Below are 22,487 nucleotides of genomic sequence, written 5' to 3' on the forward strand. Positions count from 1 at the left end.
TCATTGACCAGCAGCCTCTGAGCCCACAGGTCCCCGAGAGCTGTTTGAGCTTAGCAACCCCCTCCCTGAGCCTGGGACAGGGCTGCCCTGCTCCCTGCACCTGTTCAAGAGCAGCTGATGGGGATGCCCCTGGGATTTCCTTCTCTCAGGGAAGTGCAGTGTCTAAGAGAGCTGGTGGTGGTGATTACCCCTTTGCCTTAAGGTCACCGAGAAGTCCAGGTCAGGTCCTGCGAGTGCCTGCCTCCCTCCTTCAGGCATGGACACCATGCACTCTGAGATCTAGGGACCTGAGGCAGATCTTAATGTTCTCAGGTATCAGAGTTGGTAGCTAACCGTGGGTCTGACACCTAGAAAAGACTTACCCTGGACCCTCTGGCTGTATCTTCCCTGTAAGACAATCTTGTACAACCTGCAGCCCAGGATGGCTGTGAATGCGGCCCTACACAAATTCATAAACTTTCTTGTAACAGGATGAGATTTTTTTGAGTTTTTCTTTTTTTAGCTCATCAGCTATTGTTAGTGTATTTTATGTGTGACCCAAGACAATTCTTCTTCTTCCAATGTGGCCCTGGGAAGCCAAAAGAGTGGACACCCCTGCTGTAATAACTGCCTGAATATAAAAATAAGCAGAGCAGCCGTGGTGGCCTGCTTGCCAGTGTCTGAACTTCACTAAGACATTCATATGCTTTCTGTCACTGAATCCAAGGAAGTTTTATTTTTTGTTATTTATTTTTGAGACAGAGTCTCGCTCTGTCACCCAGGCTGGAGTGCAATGGCATGACCTGGGCTTACTGTAACTTCTGCCTCCCGGGTTCAAGTGATTCTCCTGCCTCAGCCTCCTGAGTAGCTGGGATTATAGGCATGCGCCCCCATGCCTGGCTAATTTTTTCTTTTTATTATTATTTTTTAGAGACAGGGTCTTGCTATTTGACCAGGCTGGAATGCAGTGGCTATTCACAGGTGTGATTCCACTACTGATCAGCGCGGGAGTTTTGACCTGCTCTGTTTCCGACCTGGGCTTGTTCACCCCTCCTTAGGCAACCTGGTGGTCCCCCATTCCTGGGAGGTCACCATATTGATGCCGAACTTAGTGTGGGCACCCAATCAGCATAGCACACTGCAGCCCAGAACTCCTGGGCGCAAGCAGTCCTCCCACCTCAGCTTCCTGAGTAGCTGGGACTACAGGCATGCGCCACCGTGCTGGGCTAAATTTTTCTATTTTTAATAGAGACCGGGTTTCACCATGTTGGCCAGGCTGGTCTGGAACTCCTGACCTCAGGTGATCCTCCTGCCTCGGCTACCCAAAGTGATGGGATTACAGGCATGAGCCACTGCACCTGGCCTGAATCTGGAGAACTTTTAGGTAGGAACTTTATGAGATGGGAACTGTACCCATTTTACAGATGAGGAAACTGAGGCTCACAGAAGTTAGGTGATGTGCCCAAAGTGGAGTCTGCACCTGTCTATACGTAATACACTCCCAGATTAGAAACTGGAATCTAACCATTGGCTATGTCCCTGTCCTGAGAGAACTCGTCCCCAAAACTGCCACACCTCAGCTGCACGTGTGCATGTCGCCAACGTCCTCTCTCTGTTCCTGCATGCTCCTAGGCCCGCCTCAAGAGACCACAGGAATTCTGATGAATTAATCTCATCACTTTATCGAGGAGGCACTTAAAAAAATTACAGAGCAAGGCTGCCAGCTTGGCTTTGCTGGCAGCCAGCCGCTGGGACCATAAAACAAATTGAAAGGAACCAAAATAAATAAATAATTAGGTCTCGCTCTGTCTGTCTCTCTCTCTCTGTCTCTCTCTCTCTCACACACACACACACACACATACACACACACGCACATGCACGTGCAGACCAGCCCCCAAAGGATGAAGAGCCTGGCTGGGACTTGCCATTAGCACTTGGTCTTCTTGTCCTGGGACAGCACCAGTACCAGTTCCACACACATACGTCGTGACCCTCTTGCTCTGAGCAGCAGCCAGTGGCCTACCCTTCCCCAAAAGGAGACAGGTTAGCTGAGGAGCTGACAGCAAGGCATGGGAAACTTAAAGAGCATGCTGGTGCGGACCTGCTGTTGCAGGCAGCATGAGCTGTGAAGCCCGTGGCGGGCCCCGTGAACTCCTTGCAGTGGCTCAGAGCAGGCTGGAGCTGACAGGCTGGGTCCTAGTCCTTGCTGTCCCATACCCTGGATTCTGCTCACCTTTTTTTTGTTTTTTGTTTTTTTTGAGATGGTGTCTTGTTCTGTCGCCCAGGCTGGAGTGCAGTGGTGCGATCTCTGATCACTACAACCTCCGCCTCCTGGGTTCAAGCACTCCTTCTGCCTCAGCCTCCCGAGCAACTGGGACAACAGGTGTGCACCACAACACCTGGCTAAGTTTTGTATTTTTAGTAGAGACAGAGTTTCACCATGTTGGCCAGGCTGGTCTTGAACTCCTGACCTCAGGTAATGGATGAGGTCTTTGGAAGAGCAGCCAGATCTTCCAAAGTGCTGGGATTACAGGCGTGAGCCACTGTGCCCTGCTCCTCTGCTCATCTCATCTGTAAGATAGAGAAAAATCTGTTTACCTCCAGGGTTGCTGGGAATGAGAAAGCCTCAGGATCTGTAAAGCAGAACTGTGGCTGCTCCCAAACAAACACTCCTGGTGTATGCGCATTGAGTGGCTGGGTGGGGACAGGGCCCCAGCGCCTTCTAAGCCAAGATAAAGGCTTGGATGAATTAGTTCTTATATGTGTTTTCCTCCCTTCTGTTTGTCTTTTGAATTTTACTGGGCTTATATGAATATAAAAATTATTTCCCAAGAAGCCATCCAAGCCAGAATGCTCTAAGACATGGTTAGAGCTAGATAAAAGCAGGTAGAATTACACAGAATCTTCATCCCTTCCCCTCCCTATCCCCTCCCATCCTCCAGCACAGAGCATGACCTCCAGCCCCTCCCTGCTAGAAATGGGATGGGGAGAAAGGTGGTGCCAGCTGGACTTGAGGGAGGGAGAGAGATGGGGGGAGAGGGAGGATGGATAGCCAGTCCTCACCTGTGGATTTCTGAGGTGCTCTGGAAATCAGTTTTCTTCACCAATAAAAAGGCATGAGGTTACCCATGGAGCCATTGGGAGTACTCAGTACAGTTAGGCACTTTGAGTAATTTTGCTACTTTAAAGCACTTTGTTAATGGTAGAACATGGTTCATGCTTGTTTCCAGAAAATCCAATAGAAAAAGTTTCCATCCATAGCCCATGTGGGGAGGTGGTGGCACAGGGAAGCCCAAGGCCACCTTCCTCCCCTACTGCCCACCAGGTGACCTCAGCTGCTGGGTCAGCAACAGGCGCCTGTCCTTGGGGGCAGCACTTCCCATTTCTCCATGCCCATTGTGAGATGCAGGGTGGGACAAGAGCTCCGTGTGGCCTTGGGTAACCTGCTTCAGCTCCCAGAGCCTCAGTTTATTGGTCTGTGAAATGGGACACTGATATGCCTTCAGAGGCTGTTGTGAGGACTGAAGGAGCTGGTGCCCGTTATGCACACAGTAGGCGCACAATAAATCTTAGCTGCTATTCCTCTGAAGTGGGTAGGGCTGGGTGTGCAGGATGCAGATAGGCAGGCCTCCAGCTCCTCCCTGCTCCCTCAAGAGGTGGGAACGAGCGGGGTTCTAGTTCAGAGATTCTGTTCTGTGAAATCCCAGGCTCAGGCTGACCTCAGTGACTTTGGGACAGGAGCTGAAGAGACACAATAACAAAACTGCACTGTGGTGTGCTGTTCATTTGTACCTTCCAGTTGCATTTCTTTACCTCTCCCACTGGCCCTCCCCTGATTGCCTTTCCCTCCATCACCAGGCACATCGTAGGTGCTCAAAGCACATTCGTTAATAAGAGTCAGCGGTCAGAGTGCCCAGGGCAGACGCCTGTATTAGAAAGGCAGCCACTGCCTCTCAGGAAGAACCTGGAAGGTCAGTTCAACCTAAATAAGACCTCTGTATTCACACTGCCTAGAAACACCTGGAAAACTCAGATTTCTCATCTGTAAAATGGGAGTAGTATTAGTATCTACTTTCTCTTTCATGGAATTGCTATTGGGAAGGACTCTGTAGATCAATCACAAACTGCCTTCTACCTGTCCGTCTCTGTATGGTGGGGGCTGTGCTAAGTGCTACTCGGCACTGGGGAGCAGCCCAGTGGTGTCTTGGCTTTGTGGGGCCTACAGCTTAGAGGAGCAGGGGTTGGATTTATGGTAGCCATTTTTTTTTCAATGGAGTCCCGCTCTGTTGCCCAGGCCGGAGTGTAGTGGAGCAATCTTGGCTCACTGCAACCTCCACCTCCCAGGTTCAAGCAATTCTCCTGTCTCAGCCTCCTGAATAGCTGGGATTGCAGGTGCATGCCACCACACCTGGCTAATGTTTTTGAATTTGTAGTAGATGCAGGGTTTCACCATATTGGTCAGGCTGATCTCAAACTCCTGACCTCAGGTTATCCACCTGTGTCAGCCTCCCAAAGTGCTGGAATAACAGGTGTAAACTACCACGTCCAGGCTGTTAGCCATTCTTATAACCCATGAAAGGAGTGGCCTGAACACTTCATCCCAGATTCCCTCTGCTGAATGAACTGTGCTTGTAAAATGACCCCCTCACGTTGAATAGTGTTTAAAGCAGTTGTCCATAGGTGGTCTTGATTAATCCTTCATTTAGTAGATTATCCCACTGTTTTGAAGATGAGGAAATTTCACCTTGGTGAAAGGAAAGTATATCCTCAAGGTCAGCAAAGCCGAGTGGCCTGGACCTCTCCAGTGAGATGCGGAACCTGGGCCTTAATCCTGGTGGACACAGAGTTTCCAAGAGGCTCTTCCCGCACGCCGGGGGTGCCAGGCTGGAGGCTGGAGGAGCCGGTGGTGCTGGCAGTGGTGGTGGTGGTCTGCACTGATGCTCCGGTCAGCACAGGGGGCGTTCTCCTGGAGTAAAATGCCAGCTCAGTGAGTTTCAATGTCCCCGTCCAGGGTGGCTTCGACACTGTGGGTGGCCCCATCCTCTGGAAAGTGTTTCCCCAGGTGGCTGCCTGGTCCACCCAGACCTGCGACCTGGAGTCTCCACATGGAAAAGAGTTCGAAACATTCCAACAAGCACCTCACAGCACCTGCTTTGAGAACGCTGCCGGGTGGGAGCCTCGGGGTGGGGGGAGTAGCAGCTGTGTCTTTGAATGAATTAAAATCCCCATCCATCCAGCCCTTCGAGGGCAGGTGGGGGCCCTGGGCGGCCAGCACCCACAAACCCTGTCTGTGTCTGGTTGCAGGGAACATCGAGTACAGCTGCCCGGCCACCAATGAGTGCGAGATCACCAAACGGAGGCGCAAGTCCTGCCAGGCCTGCCGCTTCATGAAATGCCTCAAAGTGGGGATGCTGAAGGAAGGTAAGAGGCCCCACCGAGGCAGGCTTTGCCGGGAGGCTCTGCTTGCTAGGGAGTTTCCGTCCCCTGTGAGACAAGCACAAGCTGTGGACCTGTGTCCCAGGGTGAGACCCAGTTGGCGCCTGTCTCCTCCCACAACCTGCCAGCCCACTTCCAGCCATGGTACCCACATGGCTCTCCTCCTTTAGGGAGGTGGGAATTGGAATTTCTCCATTAAGGATCCTTCAGAACCCCTGACTCCACCTGGGTCCCAGACAGTTGGCCTGGCACTCTGGGAAGGCCCTCCTTTGGGGGCAAACCCCCTCTCCACCCTAGGAGGGGTAGACATAAGAGGCTATTATATCCCCAGCACCCTTGAGGGCTTGGGTGTGAAAAGGACAGACACATTAAGGCCAGGAATGATAAATAATGTTCCCTTCACCTGTGGAGAACGGCATTTGTTTTCTGGTGGGTGGACAAGACATGGCTCTCACCTTGGGAATGCTGCTCCCTTCCTTGTTCCCTCTCTTCCTATCCTCTCCCTTGCCTCTCCTTTATCTCCCTGTGTCCTCTGTCTCTAGAGCTGTGCTGTCTGATATGACAGCCACAAGCCACACGTGACTCCCGAGCACTGGTCCAAACTGAGAGGTGTGTTGAGTGTAAAACACACACCCGCTCTAGAGACTTAATAGGACCATAAAAAGCAGTGCAAAGTCTGGTGGTGATAATTTTAAAAACTTGATTGTGGCTGGATATGGTGCCTCATGCCTGTAATCCCAGCACTTTGGGAGGCCAAGGTGGGTGGATCATCTGAGGTCGGGAGTTTGAGATCAATCTGACCAACATGAAGAAACCCCATCTCTACTAAAAATTCAAAATTAGCTGGGTGTGGTGGCACATGTCTGTAATCCCAGCTACTCAGGAGGCTGAGGCAGGAGAATCACTTGAACCAGGGAGGCAGAAGTTGCTGTGAGCTGAGATTGCGCCATTGCACTGCAGCCTGGGCAATGAGCAAAACTCCGTCTCAAAAAAAAAAAAAAACATACACAAACAAAAAACTTGACTGCATGCAGAAAGGCTAATCTTCTGGATGTGTTGAATTAAATAAAACATATTGTGAAATTAGCATCACATGCTTCTTTTTATCTTGTTTAATGTGGCTACTAGAAAATTTGAAATGACACATGGCTGTCATTATTGGGACAACTGCTCCAGGTCTCCTCCTCTTCCTACCTTCTCTATTGATTTACTCCATTTTTTAATATTAAAATATTATCAATAGAGACAAAGTCTTGCTGTGTTGCTCAGGTTGGTCTCAAACTCCTAGGTTCAGGCAGTCCTGCACCTCCTAAAGTGCTGGGATTACAGGCGCACACCACCACAACTCGGCTGATTTTTTGTATTTTTAGTAGAGACAGGGTTTCACTATGTTGGCCAGACTGGTCTTGAACTCCTGGCCTTGTGATCTACCTGCCTCGGCCTCCAAAAGTGCTGGGATTACAGGCGTGAGCCACCGCGCCCAGCCTGACCTACTGTTCTGACATCCAGAGAGGAAGCTGGATGTGAGAATAGCAGGTCAAGCAGGGGGCCAGGGGCCACTTGGTTGCAGCATGCAGCCTCCTCCCTGCCTACTTGACAGCATCTGGGGCACTTAGAGCAGCCAGAAGCCTTATTGTTAGAGTCCGGAATTTCACAGGTGGCAAAATGTGGACCTGCAGGGGTTGGGGTGAGATGACTCCCACCCTCAGCCACACATTCATTTGAGGGAAGCTGGGCCCAGAGGCTGGAACCTCCCTTGCCCTGTTCAGTGTCTGCTCCTCATGGCACAGGGCAGGGATGGGAGAGGGCGAGAGGGGACCCCCGCTCAATTCCTGGACCATCTTGTAAACACTGAACAGAGTCTCTTGATGGCCTACACAGTGCTTAGAAGACAGGAGGGCACTTTCTAGTGGCTTCCTAGAAAGCAGGGGATGCTGAGGAGGTGCACTGATGGCAGGGAAGGAGGTGGCTGGGCCCACAGTTGACTGGTGGGGGCTCAGATATCCAGACTTGCACTTTTCAAAGAACCTGGGGCTGTGTGCCCCAGAATGATGGTAAGGGGGTGCTGGGAGGACAGGGGCATGAGATCCCCACTGCCTCAAGTGGGGAGGACGTGCATGGGGAGCCCTGGTGTTGACACTCTGCCCGCTTCCCCACTGCAAATAGCCCTTTGGTTGATGGCATTTACCTGGGGTGGCAGCTGGGGCCTCCCAGGCAGACATGCTGAGCCTGAAAGGGCCCTTTAAGGAGCTCTGCCTGAACGGGGAAGGGACAGCCCCTGGAATGCTTCCTCCCCTGCTCCCCACCAGTGCTGTCAGGTCCAGATCCAAGATGGGGGAGATGACACAAAGGCTCCCAAGTGTGGACAAAGCAGAGAGCCTTGGTTAGTTTCTGTCCCCCGCAGGGCCTTGGCGAGATCCTGGGATCTGAAGCTCTGGGGGGACCCTCCCCCTCAGGAGGAGCATGCCTCCTTCAACAGCCTGGGCTCCTGCCAGGCACGGGGGCTCTTGGCAGCTGTCCAGTTCGGCTTTTGTTTGGGTGTCCCTCCTGGCTCTGCAGGCAAGGCCCCCCCACCCACCCAGACCAGTGTGGGCTCCTCGCCCACCTCAGACTCTGACGGGACTCTCAAAGGCAAATTTCACCTTCCCCAGGCTGCTCCTCCGTTGTAGGGTCCCTCTGTGGGCCTCTGTTGCTGGGGGAGGGGTGGCAGGGGGCCAGGGGCTTGGGGGTGGCTGAGGAGGGAGAGATGTGGGTGCCTTCGCCCTCTCCGCTCCCCTCGCCTGCACATCTGAACACCACCTTCCCCCTCTATCCAGACACACTCTCCTTGTGTTTTACGATTTTTCCTTACTTAGGTAAAATAATCGGAGATTGTTTCCCAATTTGGAGGCCCAGCAACAGCCACAGAAGAGATCAGACTTGGGGCTTCCTCTGGCTCTCCCTCTCCCTTAAGGCTGCAGCCAGCTCAGGGATCTAAGCTTTTTAGATTCCTCACATGGTTGGGGACAGATCCCGTGGCCATCTCCCTGTGCCTTTCTCCCAGGGACATCCAGAGCAGACCAATAAAAAGCAGGAGATGTCCAAAGGCTTATCTCGCTTTAAGTAAACACAGTGTATAAAAATCTGTATTTTCAGAGAAAAAAGTAATTTTTCTCTTTTAAATATTGAATACAAAATCTGGATTAGGAGTTGGTGGCCTGTGTTCTGCCCCTGGTCGTTAGGTATTTTTGCTGTGTAATTTTATTCCTCACACCCGCGTGCTTCCATTTCTTCACTGTAAAGCGAGGATGTGGATACCTGCTCTCCATCACCAGGTAAAAGTGGGGATCTGGGACAGATGGGCCAGCTCCTCTTGGCAGAATCCACTGTGGGATTGCTTTGCAATGACAGCTCACTGGGTGCATTAAAATACTCTAGTGTTTGATTCAGGCTGGGCACAGTGGCTCATGCCTGTAATCCCAGCACTTGGAGAGGCCAAGGTGGGCAGATCACCTGAGGTCAGGAGTTCAAGACCAGCCTGGCCAACATGGCAAAACCCCATCTCTACTAAAATACAAAAATTAGCTGGGCATGGTGGCACACGCATGTAATCCTAGCTACTCAGGAGACCGAGGCAGGAGCATTACTTGAACCTGGGAAGCAGAGGTTGCATTGAGCTGAGATTACACCACTGCACTCCAACCTTGGAAGCAAAGCAAGACTCCATCTCAAAAAAAAAAAAAAAAAAAAATTACGGTGTTTGATTCAAAGACACCCTCATTTACACTCAGCTTTTCATCAGTCTGCCCCTTGTGTTTGGAGGGGGAGGCTAGCGTCTGGCCACGCTGATTTTCTTCCTGGATTTGTTGGTGGGAATCTTAAAAGGCAGCCTTGTCTTGGGCTGGTCCCCACTGTGGGTTCTAGAATTAGGATGGGCTTTTCCTCTGGTAGTCAGCCTTTGCAGCCTGCCTAGGGCGTTGACTGACTCTGCCGCTAATCCAGAAGAGCCCTGGAAAACCACTTGCTGCATTTCCTAGGGTGCTCCCCAAGTCCTCAGTACAGCTCTGGGATTTCAGCAATTCTCTCTAGACAGCCTGTCCCTCCCAACTTCACCTCCTCCTCACCTCACCTCACTCCCTCGTGCCACCAGCCTCCCAAGTCCGCTCCATTTCTCCTCTGCTCAGCCCCTGCCTGCCTTTCCCCAAGTGTTTTCTAAAAGATATTTGATTTCAGTGAAAGCTGGGCTGACATCCATGCAATATGCCCTCACTTGCTTTGTACTTGTTGGGAAGGTGGAGGGCTCCTCCAGGGATTCTGGGTAATTGCGTTAGTGGCCAGCTCATGTCAGGAAATTAAAAGGAGGCCCTGATCACGTTCCCACTGCATGGGATGTAATGGCCTTGTATTTATAGAGTATTCTGCCTCTAGCCCATGCCAGAAATTCCACCTTTCTGGCTCTGTGAATGAAGAAAGAGAATGAGAGATGATTTGCCTTTAAACATTCTTTTTCTTTTCCAAAATATACTAGTGTTGTGAAACAAACCAACTCTCTACCACTTTACTTATTTATTTATTTATTTTCCACGAGACGGAGTCTTTCTCTGTCACTCAGGTGAGAGTGCAGTGGTGTGGGCTCAGCTCACTGCAATTTCTGCTTCCCAGTTTCAAGCAATTCTGCTGCCTTAGACTCCTGAGTAGCTGGGATTACAAGCATGTGCCACCACGCCCAGCTAATTTTTTTTTTTTTCGTATTTTTGGTGGAGGACTTCATTCCTATAGTATCTTCTCTGCTTTCAACATAATCGAATTCTCCCTCACGACTGGATCATTCTCATTAGCACACAAGCATACTTCTGTTCTCCTATTATGAAAACAAAATTAAATCATTTTAAACTTTTTTCTTTTCTTTTTTTTTTTTTTTTTATTTGAGATGGTCTCACTGTCACCCAGGCTGGAGTACAGTGGTGTGATCTCAGCTCACTGCAACCTCCGCCACCCGGGTTCAAGTGATTTTCCTGCCTCAGCCTCCCGAGTAGCTGAGCTTACAGGCGCCCACCACCATGCCTAGCTAACTTTTATATTTTTAGTAGAGATGGGGTTTCACTATGTTGGCTAGGCTGGTCTCAAACTCCTGACCTCGTGATCCCCCCATCTCGGCCTCCCAAAGTGATGGGATTACAGGTGTGAGCCACTGCGCCTGCCCTATCTTTTAACTTTCAAAAAATATTTAAAAATTGTTTTTACATTAAAAAAATAGGGTTTTGCTATGTTGCCCAGTCTGGTCTCAAACTCTGGTGCTCAAACAACTACTTACCTCGGCCTCTCGAAATGCTGGGATTACAGGCATTAGTCACCACGCCCAGCCAAAAATTAAATTTTAAAAAATCTGCAACTATATTTTGACCCTTCATCTTCATCCAGATATTGCTACCTGATCCCACTCTTTCTGAACAAAACCTCCAAAAGCAATTGACAGCACTTGCTGTCTTCATTTTCCTACCCCATTCACTCCTTTCTTTAAAAAGTAAACATGGAATAGATCCGGAAATATAGTATATTATATTAGGTAGTGTAAGGCTAGGCTGCTTTTTTTTTGGAGACAAAGTCTTGCTTTGTCACTCAGGCTTGAGTGCAATGGCACGATCTTGGCTCATTGCAACCTCTGCCTCCCGGGTTCAAGCAATTTTCCTATCTCAGCCTCCTGAGTAGCTGGGATCACAAGTGTGTGCCACCACACCTGTCTAATTTTTTATCTTTTAGTAGAGATGGGGTTTCCCCATGTTGGCCACGCTGGTCTTGAACTCCTGACCTCAGGTGATCCACCTGCCTCGGCCTCCCAAAGTGCTGGGATTACAGGTGTGAGCCACCGCTCCAGGCCAGGCTAGGCTTCTATAAGAAAGAGACTCCTTTTTTCCCCCTCCACAAAACAATACAAACCCCAAAACCACCCAGAAGCCTAAGCAGGATAGCAGTTTCATTCTCACTCATTTCTTACATAATAGTCCAAAGGTCACAGGCAATCCAGGACTGGCTGGCAGCTGTACCAGGCTTAGCATGTGGCTTGCCTTTGTGGAGCCCAGTTCTTCCCATCTCACAGACATCTAGAAGGAGGAAAGGCCCCATGTGAAGGGCAGGACCAGAGGTAGCACGTATCTGTTCTTCCCACTCACAGCCCATTGGTGGAACTGAGTCACAGGGCCACACCTGTCTGCCAGGGAGTCTTGGAATTGTAGCCATTACCTGGAATGCCATGTACCCAGCTAAAACTTTGTTGGTGTGAAAGAAGGGAATGACATATTTTCAAGGACATGTATTTTGTGTGTGTGTGTGAATTTTGTTATTGTTGTTGTTTTTAAAGAGATAAGGTCTTGCCCTGTGGCCCAGGCTGGAGTGCAGTGACATGATCATAGCTCACTATAACCTCAAACTCTTGGGCTCAAGAGTTCCTTCCATGTCAGCCTCCCAAGTAGCTGGACTACAGGCATGTGCCACCATATGGGGCTAATTTTTTTTTTTTTTTTGAAATGGAGTCTTGCTCTGTTGCCAGGCTGGAGTACAGTGGTGTGATCTCAGCTCACTGCAACTTCTGCCTCCTGGGTTCAAGCAATTCTCCTGCCTCAGCCTCCCGAGTAGCTGGGATTACAGGCACGTGCCATACACCCAGCTAATTTTTGTATTTTTAGTAGAGATGGGGTTTCACCATGTTGGGCCAGGGTGGTCTCAATCTCCTGACCTTGTGATCCACCTGCCTCGGCCTCCCAAAGTGCTGGGATTACAGGCATGAGCCACTGCGCCTGGCTGTGTAGACAAGATCTTGCTATATTGCCCAGGCTGGTCTCGAACCCCTGGCATCAAGCAACCCTCCTGCTTCAGCCTCCTAAAGTCTTCCCTAGATATTTTAGACCTCAATATCTAACTGCCCTATTGGCATTTCTACTTGGGTCCCTTATGAGACACCACAGATTAAACATGTCTAGAGAGGAACTCTAGGTTTGAACCATTCTTCCTTCTATCGCTTCCAGTCTTTCCCATCTCAGGGATGGTGGTGCTAGTCACCTTTTGCTCAAGACAAACCTGGAGGTCATCCTTGACTCCTCCCAGGTCAAAGTCCAAAACGTATTTCAGATTCTCTTACTTTTCTTCATCTCCATGGTCATGACCGTGGTCCAAGGAAGCATCGTTTTTTTCCTGGACTATTGCAACAGTTTCCTAACTGGACTTCCAATTCCACTCTTGGCCCTTTCTAATCCCCCTAGCAGTGGTCTTGTTAAAGCACTAGTAAGATTCTGTCACTTTGCTTTACATCTTTCAGTGGCTCTCCATTGCACTTCAAATATAATCCAAACACTTTGCTTTGGTCTTCAAGGCCTTGTATGATCTACCCCTCCCTGTCTCTTCAGTATCATCTCATACCATTCCTTTCCTGTCTGCTCACTCCTGCCCACTCTGCTCCAGCCTCCCTGGCTTATTTGTGACCCTCAAACATGACAAACTGTTTCTCTTCTTAGGACTTTCAGGGCCTTCCCTCTGCCTGGAATGCTCTCCCCAAGGCTGGCTCCTTATCCTTCCGACTTCAAGTTAAATGTTATTTTCTCAGAAAGGCCTCCTTACCCATGCTATTACTTGCTATCATAGCCCCTTGTTTGCTTCTTCATTGAACTTCTTTCAGTCTGACATTATCTTATTTGTTTGTTTATTTGCATACTTCTTTGCTCTGGCTGCCTTTAACACAGTTGTTCTTAATTCAGGCTCCAGGATGACAAATTGCCTTTAGGTGAACTCAGCTCTAGGGTAGGTAGTGGCTGCCTAGAGTGCATGATTGAAAGGCTTCTTAGGCAGTATCTGGGATCAGCAGGTGAGAGTGCCATGATTGATTAGCAATGTCTGCCGCAGACTAAGAAATGGAAGGTGGGGCATAGGTGACAAGTATTTGCCATGCCTGATCTGGTCAACTGAGTTTCAGTGATTTGACCAAGGCCACACAGCTAGTAAATGACAGAGTTGGGTGGAATCTTGTCTCCTTGGCTATGTGGAATTCCTTCTAAGAAGCCAATACAAGCCAATACAAGCCTTGGCCAGAAGTGAAGCCTGTAGCCCTTTCTCAAAGGGGAAAAAAGAAGAAGGGAAAGGAAGGGGAAGCTAGGTTGAAGTAACTCCTCTGTCTCAGGTATACAGTTTTGAAGACTTCTTGGCAGTTGGGAAGGCAGGCTTAACACAGTTTTGTCAAAATGTCATTGGGGACATGGTGGCATGGTGAGAAGTATCTGGAGGAGCCCAGCGTGATAGCATATGCTCCTTTAATAGGCAGAATTCTGGGGGCTCATCACTCACTACCACTTACCCACTGCAGTGCCCAGAGCCCACAGAGCAGCTGGCAAAAGCCCCGGAATATTAGGTGTCATGTGTGTCTGTTAGCCTCAAGGCTCTGTCTCGTCTTGTAGGAAGTCAGGTGTGAGGCACTCTGCCTTTATGGTGTGTCACTGGGGTGGGAGGCAGCCCAAAAGAGCCACTGTGTCAGAGGCAGCAAGGCAAGCTTGCCTGTCACCCAGAAACCCACACAGGACAGGTGGCTGAAGGAAGCTCAGTATATACAGGAAATGTGGCTGATTGTTCAGGGCATCACACTGGGCCGGAGTGCCCATCAGCATGCCCACACAACTTCTGGGCCCTCAGGGGCTTATAATACCCACATCACCTTCTGGGTGGCTTTCTCCTCCTCCTGGAGATGGGTCAGTTATAGTTTGGTAGAACCTACAGGCAAGGAGTTCACCCCCAAGTTTCCTGGGAAGAACACTGGTCACATGAAAGTACTGAATAAAATAGGTTTAGCACAGTGCTCCCCAGACCTGGCACATAATTAGAATTAGCAGAGGAACTTTGGAAAAATAGTCACTCCTGGACATCTCCCAAGACCTACTGACTCAGAGCCTTAAAGGGGTAAGTCCTGATGGTCTGTGCTGTTCCAAGGCTTTCCAGGGCATACTGATGATTATATGGGACTGGCAGTCACAAATTCAGGGCAAAGAAGATAGGACTTGGAGGTCTGAAGATCAAGGTTCAAAACCTCCCTGTGACGTTTCTTGGCTGTGTGATCCTGAGTAAGTTACCTGATCTTTCTGAGCCTCAGATTTTAGATGGGACTAATAATGATCATGTATATTCTTCCTTCTCAACATTATCAGGCAGCTCAAATGAGATATGGGTATGAAATAGATTTGTAAGCTGTGAAGCTGCTTATTTCATTATTAAACCAAGGATGTTGAATTTGGTGATGGTGAGGGGGGATGTTCTGGATAAGGGGAAGAGAGGGCTATGGAAACCTTGCAATGCCATCGGAGATCCTGACCTTAGACCTGGCTAGTAGCCTGTGGGAGGACACTGGCTCAGAGGCCATTCCTCCTCCTCCCGTGTCTGAACCTTTCCTGACAGAAGAGAAATATGATGGGGAAGTGCCTGGCACGGGCTTAGGGCCAGGTATAGGGTCATGCTTTGCGGAGCTTTAGCCGGCTATTTTTAGTGCCTGGATATAAAAGAAAGAAGCTTAAAGTGGCCCCACTGCGTCTGACCCTGCACACTAGGCTATTTTTACTTCTGAAAGACTGGGATCTCGTCCAGCTTAGGGAGGGAAGATGAGAAGAAAGGAAGGAGGTGGAGGGAAGAAGGAATTATTTTACTTCCATTAAGAAAAATTTCAGAAGCCTAATCTTATCAAGTCAGCAAGTGGGTATCCGATCCTGGACGCGTAGCCGCTGGCTGTGGACGCTGTGACGTGACTGCAGTGGGCTGGAGAGGCCAGCAGAGGGGGAGCCCTGCTCCCCTCCTCTCAGGGAGTTTCTGTCCCAGAGTGGCCCCGAAGCCTCTTTGCTGTTTTTTGTGCCTTGAGCTAGGAAGTGGACTTGGCCACCACAGGCAGGAGGGGCACCAGCCTGGTGATGAGGCCGGTGGAGGTGGGAGCAGTTCCTACTGCAGCCAAAGACAGAACCTCTGTTCTCAAGTTGGACAAAGGCGGCCATCAGAACCATTGGCATATTCCAGAGAGCCCAGTGTTGGTGCTGTGTGCTGTGGGCACAATATTTAACCTCTCTGAACCTTAATTTTTTGAGGGGTTTTGTTTAATGAATCTGACTGTAGTTGCAACTGTGGGGATGTGTTTCTCTGTCTTCCATGAGGAAAGCTGTTCAAGCCAGACTCTGTGACCTTCAATAGGCAGATGAAAGGCAAGAGGTGAATACTGAGTGCCTACAGTGAACCAAGCGCTCTGTTACATGTTTCAACACTTTATGTTGTTTAATTCCACTAACCTGAGAAAGAATACCTATTTTTTGAAATTTTTAACAGCTTTATTGAAATACAGTTTCATTTAAAGTATACAGTTTGATAGTGTTTTGTATTATATTCTTGTATTTTTAAATTGTGGCGAAATATATATCACATACAACTTGCCATTTTAGAAACTATTTTAAGTGTACAATTCAGTGACATCAAACACATTCACAGTGTTATGCAATCACTGGCCAGGTACTGTGGCTCATGCCTGTAATCCCAGTACTTTGGGAAGCCAAGGAGGGTGGATTGCTTGAGGCCAGGAGTTTGAGACCAGCCTGGGCAACAGAGTGAGACCCCATCTCTCACAAATATGTATATATTTTGTGTGGTGGCGTGTGCCTATGGTCCTAGCTACGTGGGAGGCTGAGGTGGGAGGATCTCTTGAAGCTGAGAGGTCAAGGCCACAGTGAGCCAGCCTGTCCAATAATGTGAGATCCTGTCTCTTAAAAAAAAAATAGGGTGCGGTGGTGTGCACTTGTAGTCTCAGCTACCAGGGAGGCTGAGGCAGGAGGATTGCTTGAGCCCAGGAGTTTGAGGTTGCAGTGAGCTGTGATAGACCCACTGCACTGCATCCTGGGCAACAGAACAAGACTTGTCTCAAAGAAAAAAGAAAAAGTGGAATCACATATTATTTGTCCTTTTGTATCTGGTTTATTTTCTTTAGCATAGTGTTTTTTTTTTTGAGACGGAGTTTCGCTCTTGTTGCGCAGGCTGGAGTGCAATGGCGTGATCTCGGCTCACTGCAACCTCCGCCTCCTGGGTTCAGGCAATTCTCCTGCCTCAGCCTCCTAGCATAGTGTTTGTAACGTTCATTCATGTTATAGCATATATCAGAACTTTATTCCTGTCTCTGACTAATATTTCACATATATACCACATGTGTTTCTCCATTCATCTGTCGATGGACACTTGGGTTTTTCCACCTTTTGGCTATTGTGAATTATGCTGCAGTGAAGATTGTCCTACAGGTGTCTGTTCAAATACCTCCTTTTTATTTTTAAAAATTGTGCTGTCTTTCCCCCATACTACACTGATGTATGTTCAAACTCCTCTTTTCAGTTTTTTGGGGTGTATATCTAAGAGTGGAATGGCTGGATCGTATGATAGTTCTGTTTAGTTTTTTGAGCCATCAAACTTTGTTCCACATGGTTACACCACTTTACTTTTCCAGCAGTATGTTTTTTAAGTTTTTAATTAAATTTCTTATTTTGAGATAATTGCAGATTCGCATGCAGTTGTAAGACATAATACAGAGAGATGCCATGCATCACTTACCCAGTTTCTCCTTACGGTAACATCTTTAAAAACTATCGTACAGTATCACAACCAGGATATTGACATTGACACTGTCAGTTGGCATTGATATGGTCAAGAGAAAATCTTTAAGGGTGAAGTGGCTTTTTTTATAAATTTTTTTTAGATGGAGTCTCACTCTGTTGCCCAGGTTGGAGTGCAATGGCATGATCTCAACTCAAGAACTCCATCTGCACAGGGTCATGTATTCCAGGGATTATCAATTTTTTTCTATTCATGGAGCACTCAGAAATATTAAAATTTTGACCTGTACACATTAAGGGATTAAATGGTGTTAACAGTGGTTAACACAAGGATCTGTATTTATTACAGTATTTAGAAATCTGTGACACTTTACATCTAAGCATTATTAATGCTTTTTTACATTCAGAAAAGTATCAATAAGATGATAAAATCTAATAATTCTAGACAGTAATTGTAAGTTAATTCATATTTTAATGTGTTTCCTGAGTCTACTTTTTAGATATTTTACTAATATAAGGACACAAACAATAAGGCAACTCTCATTTCAAGTTCAAGTCTTCTTGTTTTTTTTTCCAGTTAGTGTTTGTGAGGCTTGAGCATCCTAATATTAAAAGTAATTGCCCATTGTATCAGTCAGTGAAAATTGCTTTCTGCTGCAAGTTATAGCGAACCTGATAGCTAGTGGCGTAAGCATGGATAAATGAAGTTGATCTTTCCACCATACAAGAAGCATGGAGATGGGCAGTTGCTGTATTGCACAGAGTTCTCAGCCGTGGCGGCAAGGGCTCCAGCTCTTTCTTCCTCTCTGGTGTTCTTTGGTGCTCTCAGACAGCCACCTCATGGCTGCAAGGTGGTTGCCACAGCTGTAGGAGGGGCAAGAGAAAGGGAAAAAGAGCTGCACTGAACATGTCTGTCCCTTTTATCAGAAAAGCAAAACCATTCTAGAAGCCCCACCGTGGACTTACCCCTACATCCCACTGGCGTGGTGGCGCATGCCTGTGGTCCCAGATACTCGGGAGGCCGAGGCATGAGAATGGCTTGAACCTGGGAGGCGGAGGTTGTGGTGAGCCAAGATCACACCACTGCACTCCAGCCTGGGCCTCAGAGTGAGACTCTGTCTCAAAAACAAGAAAAAAGGGAGAAGGCCACTTCATGTAAGTGAGCGTCCGTCTTCCCCACCCCCAGGCTGGGGAAGCACAGGTCTGTGTCACAGAAACCCCCACCCAAAATGGCCGTTAGCAAGTGCTGACTATGAGGCAGTGCCGGGGCAGGGGGAGAAATACAGCAAGCCTGGGTCCTGTCCTCTAAGAACCCACTGAATTGAAGAGCTGATGGGTATAGAGGGAAACCTGCATGAGGTGGCCTGTGAGGTATCAGGTGAATGTGGAAGTGCTGTGGGTCGGCAGGAGGGTGGTGGGAGAGGTGGCCTCAGCCAGCCTACTGGAACCGCTTTCCAGTTTCCCAAGCATTTTCCTACCGTTCAGTCATGCAATTGTCACAAAAGCTATCCGGCTTGAGCAGAGCTGGTTTTACCATTGCCTCCTCTCCATACCTGATGATGCAGCTGAAACCGTGACAGCGCACTTGTCCAAGGCCAGATAACCTGTAAGAGACAGAGATGGGCATGGGACCTTCATCATCGTGCCCATGGGCTGCAGTGTGTGCCTAGGACAGGACTCAGAAAACAGACAGGAAACAAGGGGAACAAACGCATTTCACATCAGTCTGTGCATAATTAAACCCAACAGGCCACTTTTTTTTTTTTAACAGCATAACATGATAATTGATACATGTATTGATTGGAGCCATTGACCACTGTGCTGTAAAGATCTGGAGGAGAAAATTTAGAGGAGAACTTAGATTTGCTGTGCCTGGGAGGTCATACCGTGGAATGGCAAAGAGCTTGGGTCTTTTATTGGGCAAATTACTGAATCTCTCTGAGCCTCAGTTTTGATTATTTGTAAAATGAAGATAAAAGCACCTGCTTTATATTTTTGTGGCTTAAGTAGGGTAATACATGCAGAGTGTCCTTTACAAATTATGCTGTTATTATTATGATTAATGTGATTTACCAAAAACTTGTGTGCAATGTTGGGGAACAGTGATAATAAGGGTGATGATGATAATAAAAATTCCTCTTTCTTTTTCTTTCTTTCTCTTTTTTTTGAAACAGTCTCACTCTGTCACCCAGGCTGGAGTGCAGTGGCACAATCTCAGCTCACTGCAACCTCCATCTCCCAGGTTCAAGCAATTCTCCTGCCTCAGCCTCCCGAGTAGCTGGGACTATAGGCATGTGCCACCCCACCCAGTTAATTTTTGTATTTTTAGTAGAGATGGGGTTTCACTACGTTGGCCAGGCTGTTCTCGAACTGTTGACTTCATGATCCGCCTGCCTCAGCCTCCCAAAGTTCTGGGATTACAGGCATGAGCCACCACCCCCGGCCTAATAATCCCCTTTTCTAAGCACATGCTGCTGTGTCTTGGGTACCGTGACAGACCTTGGATCAGGACAGTGCGCCTAGTGAGTAGGAGAAGCCCAGTGTGGTCTGGGAGCCCATGTACAGGGTACATCCACCCCTGCACTCATCAAGTCTTTCCTGAACATCCACGAAAGGATCCTATATTAGGATGCAGAACATCCCAGATGGAGGCATCAGCAGTGGTGGTGGCTGCCCATCTCCTTGCCTTGCTGAGGGATGGCCACCTCTTTTTATTTTGTGTTGAGCATGTCTCACGTGATTGACAGCTGCTTGCAGGGAACCAGGCTAAGTGGGAAGGGAAAGTTCATTCCCATGGCTTCTAGGAGAGAAGGTTAGTAAAGTGGGGAAGGGGCTTGTCCTAGACTCAAGGAGGGTGTTGTTTAAGACCCTGGCACACAGTAGGTGCTCAGTAAGTGGGGGCCCTTTCTGTCCTTGATGGATGAAGTGGACCATTTTCACTCTTGGTCCTGTCATCATTCCAAGGGGAAGCAGAGCGTGGTGGGGAGTTTGGTTTGGACTGGGTGTAGTGAGCAGAGGAGGCTTCTATGTAGACGTGTCACAGGATAGTCAGAAAGCTTTTCTAGACAGGGAACTTCTCCTAAAAAACCTTTACAGGAAGAATCATCCTTCCTGTGTTTGTGTCTGCTCCTTCTGCCCTCACTGGAGGGGCTTGGAGGGGTGATGGGCAAATGTGAGCCAACGTGCTGGCAGCACATAGGTTCAGGTCTGGAGTGGATGGGATCTAGCTGTCCCTTTAGGGTCCAAGGTGCTGGTAGAAGCTGATGCTACAGCTGTGTTTGCTAGGATGCCTTACTGCAGTGTGCCTCAAAGTCTACTGTGCGTGCGGATCACCTTGTCTGATTCCTCTGTGGCCAGGCTGGAGATTTTTGGGCTTCTAACAAGCCTCAAATGATGGTGCTGATGCTGGCCCGCAGACCACACCATAGGAGGAAGACAGCAGAGACTGCTCCTGTCCAGACCTACTCAGCACTCTCTATTTGTATGTGTGTGCGTGTGTGAGCATGTGTGTGTGTGTGTGTGTGAGTGTGTGCGCTGATCTGACGCCTGGGCTTGCTTTGGCCACCAGAGTCTGCTCAGCCTGGCCCTGGGAGGCAGGCAGGAAGTGCCAAAGCAGCCTGTAGCTGGGAGCCTCAGTTGCCCACAGCCTTACTGTCCTCAGGAACACATGTGTTACTGGCTTTCTTCCCTCCTCGGAAACTGCTCGCAGGCACAGCCTTGTCTCAGACTCTGCTCCTGGAGAAGTCAACAACAGATGTCGTTAGTTATAAAATCTGACCTTCTAGGCAGAAGGAGAGTTTATCGGAAGCCTATCTGGAGGCTCAAAGAGTACATTTAGAAACCCGACGAGAACCAGGAGAAGCCCTAGAGAGCCCAGGAGCAGGGATGCAGTAGCCAGGATGCGCTGACCAAGGGCTGCCTATGCTCTGCTGGGAAGGCGCAGCTGGCCTGATCTGTCCTTACCTTCGTTCTGTCCTTGTGCCTCAATTTGATGGTGTATTTGGCTGAGCCTGTGTCACGTCCGTGCCTTGACCTCCAGAGGGCAGAGAGAAGGATAATGTGCACCTCTCAGATATCCATTGAGGGATGAGGTGCAGGCAGGGGAATTACCTTTTTAAAAATTGTTTAGATTTTCTTTTGAGATGGAGTCTCACTCTGTCACTCAGGCTGGAGTGCAGTGGCGCCATCTCAGCTCACTGCAACCTCCACCTCCCGGGTTCAAGAGATTCTTGTGCCTTAGCCTCCCAAGTAGCTGGAATTATAGGCATATTCCACCACACCTGGCTAATTTTTATATTTTTAGTAGAGATGGGGTTTTGCCATGGTGCAGACTGGTCTCCAACTCTTGACCTCAAGGAATCTGTCCTCCATGGTCTTCCAAAGTGCTGGGATTACAGGCGTGAGCCATCATGCCTGGCTGGGGGAACAGGAAGCCTGGGTGGGCTGCCGAGGAGATGCCTCCTCTCCCCAACTAAAAAAATGTTCACTGCGATCATGCAGCACCAGGTATAAATGCACCAGGTTGTGGGGTTGAAAAAAGACATTGCCGATAAATATGCGGAGTAATGGGCTTACTCAGTGAGCTCACAGCATCCTTGCCCTCTAGTGAGGGATGTGGGCTGGAGACCTGAACTGAAAACACCTAGCGGGTGGGGGTGGAGGGTTGTTCTCAGCATCTCAAAGTTCCTTAGGGCAATGCCCACTTAAAGGAATTTACTCCTCACATTCAGTAAACAAAATAATTTTGCTTTCAGTTGCTCTAGGAAACTTCCTCTTTCTTCCCAGGGACTTAACTTTAGTAGCTGTACATCCTAACAAAGAAACAGCCAGAAAATAGCCCCAGGCACGAATGGGCTCTAAGTCATTATTCCATTAAGTTACCTTCGTTCTGGCTTCCCCTTGCCTCCTCTGGAGAAAGGCCTGAATCAGTGGGACTGGCCGACCAACGTTCTGGGGTTGGAGGATGGACAAGGCTGGGCCAGGGAGAAAGATTCTGTTTCTTCTGCTCCTGATCTAGGAAGCTCTGAGTTATTAGAAAAGGGAAAGGCAGGGCCCTGAAAGTTAATTGACTAGGGCTCTGTGAGGGTGATACTCACTGCCTTTGCAGAAAGAACAGAAGTTGAACCTGGCCTGTCACAGCAGAGGCTGAGGTGGCAACCCAGCTTTCTTCTCTGAGGACTCTGGTCTCAGTGCTTCACTTCTCATGTATTTCAGTCAAGGCCCATTTCACGGTCAGGAAAAGGGAGAGATGTTCAGTGAGCTCAAGGTCAGGACTCCAAGAAGGGTCGTTGTCTGAGGTTGCCCTGGAAAAGCCACAGCAAGAAGGCAGAAGTGGCTTCCAGGCCCCACAGGGCCCCAGCACCGCCCTCGGAGCACCTGCTCTCTGGTGCTTTTTCTGTTGGTTCAGACTTTGGAACCAATTTGATGGGGTCCATCCTTAGTTGCAGGCCAGGCCACATCACTGAGTGACCAGTCTGAGCTGTGTGCCTG

The 22,487-nt window shown here is 48.8% G+C and overlaps 1 protein-coding gene across 3 annotated transcripts in view; it reads left to right on the top strand.

Annotated features, from left to right (window-relative positions):
• Nucleotides 1–22,487, top strand: part of ESRRB (estrogen related receptor beta) — a 187,720-nt gene that overhangs the window by 143,746 nt on the left and 21,487 nt on the right. For all 3 annotated transcript variants that reach the window (XM_012438273.3, XM_012438272.3, XM_021675017.2), the window contains exon 3: nt 5,284–5,400. In XM_012438273.3, coding sequence (XP_012293696.1) covers nt 5,284–5,400 — 117 coding nt within the window. The remainder of the gene's footprint in view (nt 1–5,283; nt 5,401–22,487) is intronic.

The sequence above is a fragment of the Aotus nancymaae genome, unplaced genomic scaffold (genome assembly GCF_030222135.1).
Source record: "Aotus nancymaae isolate 86718 unplaced genomic scaffold, 86718_ANA_hifiasm-v0.15.2.pri h1tg000011l, whole genome shotgun sequence".
Lineage (NCBI taxonomy): Eukaryota > Metazoa > Chordata > Mammalia > Primates > Aotidae > Aotus > Aotus nancymaae.